The sequence below is a fragment of the Pristiophorus japonicus genome, chromosome 17 (assembly GCF_044704955.1).
Source record: "Pristiophorus japonicus isolate sPriJap1 chromosome 17, sPriJap1.hap1, whole genome shotgun sequence".
Classification (NCBI taxonomy): Eukaryota; Metazoa; Chordata; class Chondrichthyes; family Pristiophoridae; genus Pristiophorus; species Pristiophorus japonicus.
This window is the reverse complement of record NC_091993.1, coordinates 127,382,676-127,394,927: the sequence shown is the minus strand read 5'-3', so window position 1 is coordinate 127,394,927 and position 12,252 is coordinate 127,382,676. Positions and strand designations below refer to the sequence as shown.

At 53.3% G+C, this 12,252-nt stretch overlaps 1 protein-coding gene across 1 annotated transcript in view; it reads left to right on the top strand.

The window, feature by feature from the left end:
* LOC139228092 (lysine-specific demethylase 9-like) overlaps window positions 1–12,252 on the top strand; it is a 75,246-nt gene that overhangs the window by 60,755 nt on the left and 2,239 nt on the right. The window contains exons 3-6 of the mRNA XM_070859276.1: window positions 3,261–3,398; window positions 4,503–4,645; window positions 4,735–4,902; window positions 7,996–8,104. Coding sequence (XP_070715377.1) covers window positions 3,261–3,398; window positions 4,503–4,645; window positions 4,735–4,902; window positions 7,996–8,104 — 558 coding nt within the window. The remainder of the gene's footprint in view (window positions 1–3,260; window positions 3,399–4,502; window positions 4,646–4,734; window positions 4,903–7,995; window positions 8,105–12,252) is intronic.

Here is a 12,252-nt window from a genome sequence, read left to right as displayed (position 1 = left end):
CACAGTCTAAGGATAAGGGGTAAGCCATTTAGGACCGAGATAAGGAGAAACTTCTTCACCCAGAGAGTGGTGAACCTGTGGAATTCTCTACCACAGGAAGTAGTTGAGGCCAATTCACTAAATATATTCAAAAGGGAGTTAGATGAAGTCCTTACTACTAGGGGGATCAAGGGGTATGGCGTGAAAGCAGGAAGTGGGTACTGAAGTTTCATGTTCAGCCATGAACTCATTGAATGGCGGTGCAGGCTAGAAGGGCTGAATGGCCTGCTCCTGCACCTATTTTCTATGTTTCTATGTTTCCCAGGCATGGCTGATCCCCATTCCTACCGAAATTGCACCGTCAGTGTTTGGTGAGAGGGCATGTTGTGGGGGGGTTCTGTGTGAGCCCTGCTCCCTGCACCCACACTGTTGTGACATGCCAGAAGCGCTCTCTTTAACAAGCGGTGAAACCTTGCGCTGACAGTCCAGGCGTGTCCAGATTATGGTCTGTGGGCTGCAGTTGGCAGATGAAGCAGCCAATTTGCGCACAGCAAGACTCCATGAACAGCAGTGGGATACATGAGCAGATAATCTGGTTTTGGAGGGGGAATAAATGTTTACGTGGATACGAGGTCATCCCTTCTTGCTTGGAGGTGAAAAGAAATTGATTGCTTAAGCACTCTACATTAATCACACTCTTAATTAACTCATACTGTGAACTTTATAAACCCATTGGAGCCAGAGTCGAACTGTCCATCTGCACAGTTACCCTGCACATGGGTCTCAATAGCACCAACTTGCATTTATACAATACCTTTAATGCTGTAAATCATCCCAAGGTGCCTCAAAGGAGTGTAATCAGACACCGAGCCACATAAGGAGATATTGGGACAGATGACCAAAAGCTTGGTGCAAGAGTTGGTTTTACAGAGCGCCTTAAAAAGGGGAGAGAGAGCTGGAGAGGTTTAGGGAGATCATTCCAGAGCTCAGGGCCCCAGGCAGCTGAAGGCACGGCCGTCAATGGTGGAGCGATTAAATTCAGGGATGGACAAGGGGGCAGAATTGGAGGAGGGGGTGCGGAGGGCGGGGGGAGCTGGAGGAGATTACAGAGCTAGGGAGGGGGCGAGGCCATAGAGGGATTTGAACGCGAGGATGAGAATTTTAAAATCGAGGCGTTGCTGGACCGGGAGCCGATGTAGGTCAGCGAGCACAGGGAGTGATGGGTGCCAGCACTGACCCCGGGGGCGGAAGTAACAGTGTGTCAGCATTAACCCGGGGGTTCTTCCTGTGAGCGATAGGAAGATTGCGATGATCCAATCTCCTCCCCGGCAGCGTCACGCCGACTGTTGACGATCCCAGACGCAGCCTCCTGCTGGCGGGAAGTGTGGCCAGACACAACAAATCGGTTGCAGCTTCCTGCAGAGCGAGGGCTTGTTTATTGATCATTGTGTGTGTGTGTGTGTGTCCGCGCGCGCGCGCAATCCATCGTCAGCTTGCGATTTGGTGGCTGAAGGACTGGACCCCTGCCAGTGTGCGAGATGCTATATTTAATGTTTACCCAACACTGGCTGCCAAACACAGATGGCTGGGCTCCGCCCGAGCAGTGCAGGGGCAAAGTGTAACCGCTCCACACTGACGGGAAGCTTCGGCCCTGAGGTTAATGCTAACTTGGTGTGGGAAGCCCATCTGGGAGGAGAGCAGAGTATCCCCCCCTGATGTGTTACTTTTGAACACCAGCTGCTACTAGCTTAGTTTTAGTGTTCGCTTCACACTTCCGGAAACCAATGTTCTCCGAAATTTTACATTTGGAAACGGTCTCGGGCTGTGTGGGACTGAAAGATAGCAGCGCAGCAATGTCACGCGAGATCCCCCACCCCCGGGGTCAATGCTGACACTCTTTCTCCTCCGCCCCCCCCCCCCCCCCCCCCCGGGGTCAGTACTGACACTCTTTCTCCCCCCCCCCGGGGTCAATGCTGACACTCTTTCTCTCTCTCCCCCCCCCCCCCCCCGGGGTCAGTGCTGACACTCTTTCTCCCCCCCCCCCCCCCCCCCCTGGGGTCAGTGCTGACACTCTTTCTCCCCCCCCCCCCGGGGTCAATGCTGACACTCTTTCTCTCCCCCCTCCCCCCCACCGAGGTAAATGCTGACACTCCTTCTCCCCCCCCCCCCCCCCCCCCGGGGTCAGTACTGACACATATCCCTCACCCCCCAGGTCAATACAGACGCCGGGTCAATAATGACACACTTCCTCCCCCCCTCCCAAATACTGCCTAACTCCCAGCCACCCCCCCACCTCCCAGGAGCTCCTGTCTGTATTTCGGATGTAAAGGGCTCAGTAATGTGCAGCAGTGTTACAGCCTAGCTGCAGCAGTGCTCAACGACAGGCCTCTGGTGGCCTTGTGGGCCCTAATTGGAACAGCCCTAACTTGAGTTGGCTCCGTGTCTTGTAATCTCGCCGAGGTTTCCATTACCCTCTGCACAAACCCAGCGCATTTAACCCAAGTGGTTACTTCTGTTTACTTTGATAAGGTTTGAACTTGGTTTGTTCCTTGGTGTGATATGTTAGGAGCGCAGAGAAAGCGATGTATGGGGAACAAAGCACGGATTGTGCGTGCCTGTCGTGTAAACATTGCCGAGAATCTCGCAGCACAAAAGGAAACCATTTCGCCCCATCGTGCCTGTGCTGACGCTTTGTAATCCCACTCCCCAGCATTTTCCCCATAACCCTGCAATTAGTCCTCTTCAAATACATGACCAGTGGAGAGAGGTTTGCTCCTGCTCTATGTCCCCTCCCTGCCTCACTTTAAACTGTTCAAAAACAACCTGTACATATATAGCACCTTTAATGCAGTTAAAAACGTAACACAGCGTTTCACAGGAGCGTTAGCAGACAGAATTTGACACCGAGCACAGAAGGAGATATTGGGACAGTGACCAGGGCCACTGATTTATGGTGACTCTAAGTCAAATTGCTTTTTATTGGGTTGTTCCTGTATTTTAACTGGTGATTTGGGGTTTGAAATACACAATTCAGTGCAACCTTTCATTAAAGACTGCAATTCGTGTTTGGGAATGATGTGAATGTTACTGCAGCACCACCCTGTGGAGAGAACAGGGCACAGCGGAGCAGATCCTTGCTCCTCGGATAATGTGCCTTGTGATTAGGGCTTATTAATCATTGTCCCGGATCTTGCAGTGAGTGGCGATGGGCCAGCCATCGTCTTGTGCCTCGCGTAGAGTTGCCCAGGAATTGTTAACTGAACTGCTCTCTCCCCGGACAGGTTTCACGGACGTACTGCTGTGGCACTTACCGAGCGGGCCCAATGAGACAGATCAGCTTGGTGGGAGCAGTGGATGAAGAGGTCGGAGATTTTTTCCCGGAATTTCTTGATATGTTGGAAGAATCTCCGTTTTTGAAAGTAAGTGTGCAGACTTTGGATTGTTCAGTGATAACCAACAGCAACTTGCATTTATATAGCGCCTTTAACATAGTAAAATGTCCCAGGGTGCTTCACAGCAGTGTAATCGGACAAAATTTGACACCAAGCCACGTGAGATATTAGGACAGATGACCAAAAGCTTGGCCGAAAAGGTAGGTTTCAAGGAGCAACTTAAAGGCGCATGGGAACACCACCACCTCCACGTTCCCCTCCAAGTCGCACACCATCCTGACTTGGAAATATATCGGCCGTTCCTTGGGTCACAATCCTGGAACTCCCTCCCTAACAGCACTGTGGGAGCACCTTCACCACACGGACTGCAGCGGTTCAAGAAGGCGGCTCACCACCACCTTCTCAAGGGGCAATTAGGGATGGGCAATAAATGCCGGCCTTGCCAGCGACGCCCACATTCCAAAGATAATAAAACTCGCTGTATAAACGTTGTGTTCCGTCGCTGTGAAGCTGGGGCAGATCAGAATTATTTTTAACGCAGCGAGTTGTTGTGATCGGGAACGCGCTGACTGAAAGGGCGGTGGGAGCAGATTCAATAGTAACTTTCAAACGGGAAATTGGATAAATACTGCAAACTACAAAAGCAAAATACTGCGGATGCTGGAATCTGCAATAAAAACAGAAAATGTTGGAAATCTCAGCGGGTCAGGCAGCATCTGTGGAGAGCGAAATAGAGTTAACGTTTCAGGTTGATGATCCTTCAAGGTCGATGACCTGAAACGCTAACTCTATTTGTGTCTCCACAGTTGCTGCCTGACCCGCCGAGATTGATAGCATTTTGTGTTTTTACTACAATGTAGTTACGGCACAGAAACAGGCCATTCGGCCCAACGGGTCTGTGCCAGTGTTTATGCTCCACAGGACAAGGAGCAAATGTGCCGGGCTGCGGGGGAAAGAGTAGGGGGGGGGAGTGGGACTGATTGGATTGCTCTGTCACAGAGCCGGCGCAGGCTCGATGGGCCGAAAGGCCACCTCCTGTACTGTAAGATTCTACGAAATCAGGTATGATTCAGACACCGGGGATTCCCAAATCGCTCTGAGTATTTTTTTTTGCGCTTTCTCTTCAATCAGATGACGTTGCCGTGGGGAACCCTGTCCAACCTTCAGCTGCACTGCCGCTCGCAGAGTGACGACGGCCCCATCATGTGGGTGAGACCCGGCGAGCAGATGATCCCGACTGCAGACATGCCAAAGTCGCCCTTCAAGAGACGACGGTAGGAAAGGCGTTTGTTTGTCTTTATTTGCGCGCGGGAGGCTTTTGAACGATCCGCGCGGTCCTGAAACCCTTTCCGTTCTCGCGCAGGTCGATGAACGAAATCAAGAACCTCCAGTATCTACCTCGCGCCAGCGAGCCTCGCGAAATACTCTTCGAGGACCGGACGCGGGCCCACGCGGACCACGTGGGCCAGGGCTTCGACTGGAAGAGCACGGCGGCTGTGGGTGTGCTGAAGGCAGTACAGTACGGAGAGTGGTAAGGAATCGGAGCTCTCATTTCCCGCTGACATCTTGCTCGCGCGTGTATTTATACACTGCGTGTGCGCGCACACCTTCCCCTCCACACACACTCCCCATCCCGCCAATGTTTCCTCTAAAATCCTGTCCCCGCGCGCGGCCAGTTTTTTCAGTGCCCGGCACCTTTAGATACACACGGTATTTCATCAAGATTTACAGCACGGAATAAGGCCATTCAGCCCAGAGCTACCCAGCCTAATCCCACTTTTCAGCTCTTGGTCCGTAACCCTGTAGGTTATGGCACTTCAAGTGCACATCCAAGTACTTTTTAAATGTGGTGAGAGTTCTGCCTCCACCACCCTCTGGGGGAAGGAATGTTTCCTCATCTCCCCTCTAATCCTTCTATCAATTACTTTAAATCTATGCCCCCTGGTTGTTGACCTCTCTGCTAAGGGAAATAGGTCCGTCCTATCCACTCTGTCATAATGTTACACACCTCACTCGGGTCTCCCCTCAGCCTTTGAGAGCTTGTGAGCCGCCTGCACGGTACTGTCAAGATTGTTGAGCGCACCTGCACAATTTAGAGAGAGCATTGCTAACCACATTCAGGGCCATCCCCTCAACCGTGCATCTCGCGTGGCATCTTTTCCCATCATCTCAATCCAGGACCAGCCCATCTCTGATCAGTCACATCCACCTTCCAACCCCACTTCCTTCTATATCCACCCTAAAAAAACACTTTCCTGAGCGCCTCCGACAGTGCGGCGCTCCCTCAGTACTGCGCCTCCGACAGTGCGGCGCTCCCTCAGTACTGTCCCTCCGACAGTGCGGCGCTCCCTCAGTACTGTCCCTCCGACAGTGCGGCGCTCCCTCAGTACTGTCCCTCCGACAATGGGGCGCTTCCTCAGTACTGCCCCTCCGACAGCGCGGAGCTCCCACGGTGCAGCACTCCCTCAGTACTGCCCCACCGACATTGCGGCGCTCCCTCAGTACTGCCGCTCCGACAGTGCAGCACTCCCTCAGTACTGCCCCTCCGACAGTGCGGCGCTCCCTCAGTACTGCCCCTCCGACAGTGCGGCGCTCCCTCAGCTCTGCCCCTCCGACAGTGCAGCACTCCCTCAGTACTGCCCCTCCGACAGTGCAGCACTCCCTCAGCACTGCCCCTCCGACAGTGCGGCGCTCCCTCAGCTCTGCCCCTCCGACAGTGCAGCACTCCCTCAGCACTGCCCCTCCAACAGTGCGGCGTTCCCTCAGTACTGCCCCTCCGACAGCGCGGAGCTCCCACAGTGCAGCACTCCCTCAGTACTGCCACTCCCTCAGTACTGCCCCTCCGACAGCGCGGAGCTCCCACAGTGCAGCACTCCCTCAGTACTGCCACTCCCTCAGTACTGTCCCTCCAACAGTGCGGCGTTCCCTCAGTACTGCCCCTCCGACAGTGCGGCGTCCCCTTAGTACTGCCCCTCCGACAGTGCAGCACTCCCTCAGTACTGCCCCACCGACAGTGCGGCGCTCCCTCAGCTCTGCTCCTCCGACAGTGCGGCGCTCCCTCAGCTCTGCCCCTCCCACAGTGCAGCACTCCCTCAGTACTGCCCTTCCGACAGTGCGGCGTTCCCTCAGTACTGCCCCTCCGACAGCGCGGAGCTCCCACAGTGCAGCACTCCCTCAGTACTGCCACTCCCTCAGTACTGCCCCTCCGACAGCGCGGAGCTCCCACAGTGCAGCACTCCCTCAGTACTGCCACTCCCTCAGTACTGTCCCTCCGACAGTGCGGCGTTCCCTCAGTACTGCCCCTCCGACAGTGCGGCGTCCCCTCAGTACTGCCCCTCCGACAGTGCAGCACTTCTCAGTACTGCCCCACCGACAGTGCGGCGCTCCCTCAGCTCTGCTCCTCCGACAGTGCGGCGCTCCCTCAGCTCTGCCCCTCCCACAGTGCAGCACTCCCTCAGTACTGCCCTTCCGACAGTGCGGCGCTCCCTCAGCTCTGCCCCTCCCACAGTGCAGCACTCCCTCAGTACTGCCCCTCCGACAGTGCGGTGCTGTCTCAGTATTGCCCCTCCGACAGTGCTGCGTTCCCTCAGTACTGCCCCTCCGACAGTGCAGCACTCCCTCAGTACTGCCCCTCTGACAGTGCGGCGTTCCCTCAGTACTGCCCCTCCGACAGTGCGGCACTCCCTCAGCACTGCCCCTCCAACAGTGCGGCACTCCCTCAGTACTGCCCCTCCGACAGTGCGGCGTTCCCTCAGTACTGCCCCTCCGACAGTGCAGCACTTCCTCAGTACTGCCCCTCCGACAATGCGGCGCTCCCTCAGTACTGCACTGGAGTTTCGGCCTGGATTTTTCTGCTCCAGTCCTGGAGTGGGACTTGAACCCATGACCTTCTGACCCAGAGGCGAGAGTGCTGCCCACTTAGCCACATCTGACATCTGTTTGGGTTTTATGGCAGCTTAGTGATGTATGTTTTGTATGTAAGTCTGGTTAAATGGCTTATAACCATGTAGTCACAGCATTGGGTTAGCGCTGACTCACCTGGGGTGAGTTTGTCTCTCTCTGCCTTCTGCTGGTTTGTGTATCTAGGTTATGTCTGTGAGTCCTTTGCATCAGGCATCCTCTCTGTTCCAGTTAACAGTTGCTCAATATTTGTTCTACTTTGGGACATGTTACTGAGTTAACTCGTCAATTGCTAAACTTCTCGATGCCATTTTATTGAATTCTTAATCAATGTGCTTTTTCATCCTCCCGCTCTCCGTGCTCTTTTCTCCCGAAATGATCTTCCTTTTTGTTAATGGTGTTTGATAATGTGAGGCATACCCATTCCTTGCCTCCCAAGATCTCCCGCCCCCCCCCCCCCCCAAAAAAAAACACTTCAGCCAATCTGACCTGGCCATCACCTCCAGATTGGAATTCTCTCTAAATCCCACTTAACACAACCTTCAACGATAGGGGGGTCGAGGGTTATGGGGAGCGGGCAAGGAAGTGGAGTTGAAGCCAAGATCAGATCAGCCATGGTCTTATTGAATGGTGGAGCAGACTCGAGGGGCCAGATGGCCGGCTCCTCCTATTTCTTGCTTTCTTATGTTATGTTCTTATATTCGATCTTTTGCTTTCTCAACAGGAGCGAGCAGCTTCGGGTAACCAAAGACGTGATCTGTTTTCATGCAGAGGATTTCACAGACGTTGTACAGAGATTACAGTTGGATCTGCACGAGCCGCCAGTGTCGCAGGTACTGCCTTCACCCCCCGCCCCCGCCCCCCCAGGGGGAGTTGTACGTATATCAAGTATTTATTGGTGACCATTGGGGCTTGGCTGGTTGAGTATGAGCATAAGAATTAGGAGCAGGAGTCGGCCATTCGGCCCCTCGAGCCTGCTCTACCATTCAATTAGACCACGGCTGATCTTCGACCTCAACTCCATTTTCCCGCCTGATCCCCATATCCCTTCATTCCCCTAGAGTCCAAAAATCTATCGATCTCAGCCTTGAATATAATCAACGGACCAGTATCCACAGCCCTCTGGGTTAGAAAATTCCAAAGATTCCTCTGAGTGAAGAAATTCCTCCTCATCTCAGCCTTAAATGGCCGATCTCTTATCCTGCGATTAGGGGTGCGGTAGTGTAGTGGTTATGTCACTGGACCAGTAATCCAGAGGCCTGGACTAATGATCCAGAGACACGAGTTCAAATTTCCCCACGGCAGCTGGGGAATTTAAATACAGTTAATTAAATAAATCTGGACTAAAAAGCTAATGTCAGTAACGGTGACCATGAAACTACCGGATTGTCAAAAAAAACCCATCTGGTTCACGAATGCCCTTTAGGGAAGGAAATCTGCCGCCCTTACCCGGTCTGGCCGATATGTGACTCCAGACCCACAGCAATGTGGTTGACTCTTAACTGCCCCCTGAAATGGACCAGTGAAACCCCTCAGTTGTACCAAACCGCTACGACAGTCAGCACTGTGGGAGCACCTTCACCACACGGACTGCAGCGGTTCAAGAAGGCAGCTCACCACCACCTTCTCAAGGGGCAATTAGGGATGGGCAATAAATGCCGGCTTTGCCAGCGATGCCCCTGTTCAATGTAAGCAGGACCAGAAGCTCGACACAAACTAGCCATAGGCTGTCCCAAACTAATCTTTCTGGAAGGGTTGATTTTTGTGGTTGTAAGAGATGTGGTTCATTCTAGAGGTTGGATTGACCCTGGGGTGGGTGTTGAGAGAGACCAGCTTTACTCCAGGATGTTGGTATGAGTTTTAAGTTGTGACGTTCTGAGTCCCATTCCTACCAGCATTCCTCCTCTGTCATCTAACAAGTCTCATTCCCTGACCTCTTTCAGGTTGCGTGCTCTCTGCCGACAAAAGAAATAGGAGCAGGAGTGTCCATTTTGCCCCTCGAGCCTGCTCCGCCATTCAATAAGATCATGGCTGATCTGATCTTGGCCTCAACTCCACTTCCCTGCCCGCTCCCCATAACCCTTGACTCCGTGGTCGTTCAAAATGTGAGAGAGTATGGATGTAACTAAGGTGTTCAGGGTGGTGCTCTGTATCTTAGAAATAGAGTCATAGAAAAATTACAGCACAGAAGGAGGCCATTCGGCCCATCGAGTCCATTCTGGCCAACCAAGAGCTATCCAGCCTAATCCCACTTTCCAGTTCTGGGTCCGTAGCCCTGTAGGTTACAGTACTTCAGGTGCACATCCAAGTACTTCTTAAATGTGGTGAGGGTTTCTGCCTCTACCCCCCTTTCAGGCCGTGAGTTCCAGACCCCCACCATCCTCTGGGTGAAATTTTTTTTCCTCATCTCCCCGCGAATCCTTCTACCAGTGACTTTAAATCTATGCCCCCTGGTTGTTGATCCCTCAGCTAAGGGAAATAGGCCTTTCCTATTCACTCTACCTGTGTAGCTGTCTGAGAATATGGGTCGAGGGCTTATGCCAATGGCATTGGATGTGCTGCACATTCTCGGAGGAAGCACTTCATCATTGGGAGATGGTGGAAATGGTAGCATGCGAGGTGGAATTTGTCAGCTTTACTCATTTGAATTATTTTGACCAATCGCAGCAGGAGATGCATAGATTGAGGAGCAGAGGGTTTGTCCTAGCAGCTATCGGGGCTTGTGGACATTTCATCGTCAGTTGACCATCGCTGAAGCTCCTGTGACTTGTCCTCTGCAGCTCTCCATGGCAGGGTCTTGCACCCCGGTGTTGTGTGAGACTGTCCCTGGTCCCCCTTCATACACTTGCTCTGCACTGCAGCACTGTTGCTGCTGGCAGGTTGTGGAGGCTTGTGGCAAATTCAGGATTAGCTCATACACCGTTCAGTGGTGTTTCCTCCCTCGTGGGTCCCGCTCTCTTCCTCCCCCTCCCCCCCCCCCCCCCCTCAACCAACCCCTCGCAGGTCCCCCGGTTCTCCCAACCGCTCCCTCGAAAAGGGTTCCCTCCCCCCTCCCTCGGAGGTTCCGCCCCCCCACGCGCCCCCACCCTCCCTCGGGGGGGTTTCCCTCCCCTCAGTCACAGGCCCACCTCCCATCCTCCAGGCGCTCACCCACCCCAAGCCGCCGTTGGCCTTGCTGTAGGTGACCCGGTCACTTCACCCCCGCCCCGTACTCGGCATTAACTCGTGACACAGTCACAGAATGTCGCACTGGAGGAGGCCATTCGGCCCATCGTATCCTGGAGGTGACCCGCTTACTTTACGGGAATGGTAGCACAGTGGTTATGTTGCTGGACCAGGAATCCTGAGGCCTGGACTAATGATCCAGAGACGTGAGTTCAAATCCCCCCACGGCAGCTGGGGAATTTAAATTCAGTTCATTAAATAAATCTGGAATAAAAAGCTCGTCTCAGTAATGGTGACCATGAAACTACCGGATTGTCGTAAAAACCCATCTGGTTCACTAATGCCCTGTAGGGAAGGAAGTCTGCTGCCCTTACCCGGTCTGGCTGATATGTGACTCCAGACCCACAGCATGTGGGTGACTCTTAACTGCCCCCTGAAATGGCCCAGCGAGGCCCTCAGTTGTAACAGACCGCCACGAGAAACAATAAGAATAAAACCGGACGGGCCGCCCATCATCGACCTTGGCACTGTCTGCGGACACGACAATGGCTCACCCAGCCCAGTTGACCTGGCTACGTCCTCCTCACTAACATCTGGGGACTTGTACCAAAATTGGGAGCGCTGTCCCACAGACTAGTCAGGCAACAGCCTGACATAGTCATACTCAGAACCATACCTTTCAGCCAATGTCCCAGACTCCTCCCTCACCATCCCTGGGTATGTCCTGTCCCAGGGGTGGTGGCACAGTGGTCTACAGTCGGGAGGGAGTGGCCCTGGGATTCCTCAACATCGACTCCGGACCCCATAAAGTCTCATGGCTTAAGGTCAAGCATGGGCAAGGAAACTTCCTGCTGATTATCACCTACCGCCCTCCCTCAGCTGATGAATCAGTGCTCCTCCATGTTCAACACCACTTGAAAGAAGCACTGAGAGTAGCAAGGGCACAGAATGTACTCTGGGTGGGGGACTTCAATGTCCATCACCAAGAGTGGCTCGGTAGCACCACTACTGACCGAGCTGGCAGAGTCCTGAAGGACATAGCTGGCAGACTGGGCCTGCGGCAGATGGTGAGAGAACCAACATGAGGGAAAAACCTACCTGACCTGGTCCTCACCAATCTACCTGTCGCAGATGCATCTGTCCCTGACAGCATTGGTAGCAGCAACCACTGCACAGTCATTGTGGAGCAGAAGTCTCGTCTTCACACTGAGGACCCAGTCTCATCGTGTTGTATGGCACTACCGCTGTGCTAAATGGGATAGATTCAGATCTAGCAGCTCAAAACTGCTTCATGAGGCGCTGTGGGGCAGCAGCAGAATTGTATTCTACCACAATCTGGCCACAGCTGGAGTACTGCGTGCAGTTCTGGTCACCACATTACAGGAAGGACGTGATTGCACTGGAGAGGGATACAGAGGAGATTTATGAGGATGTTGCCGGGAGTGGAGAACTTTAGCTATGAGGACAGATTGGATAGGCTGGGTTTGTTTTCCTTGGAACAGAGGAAGCTGAGGGGAGACCTTATTGAGATGTATAAAATTATGAGGGGGCTAGATATAGTGGATAGGACAGACCTATTTCCCTTATCAGAGGGGTCAACAACCAGGGGGCATAGATTTAAAGTAATTGGTAGAGGTTTAGAGGGGATTTGAGGGGAAATTTCTTCACTCAGAAGGTTGTGGGGGTCTGGAACTCACTGCCTGAAAGGGTGGTAGAGGCAGAAATCCTCACCACATTTAAAAAGTACTTGGATGTGCACCTGAAGTGCCGTAACCTGCAGAGCTACGGACCCAGAGCTGGAAAGTGGGATTAGGCT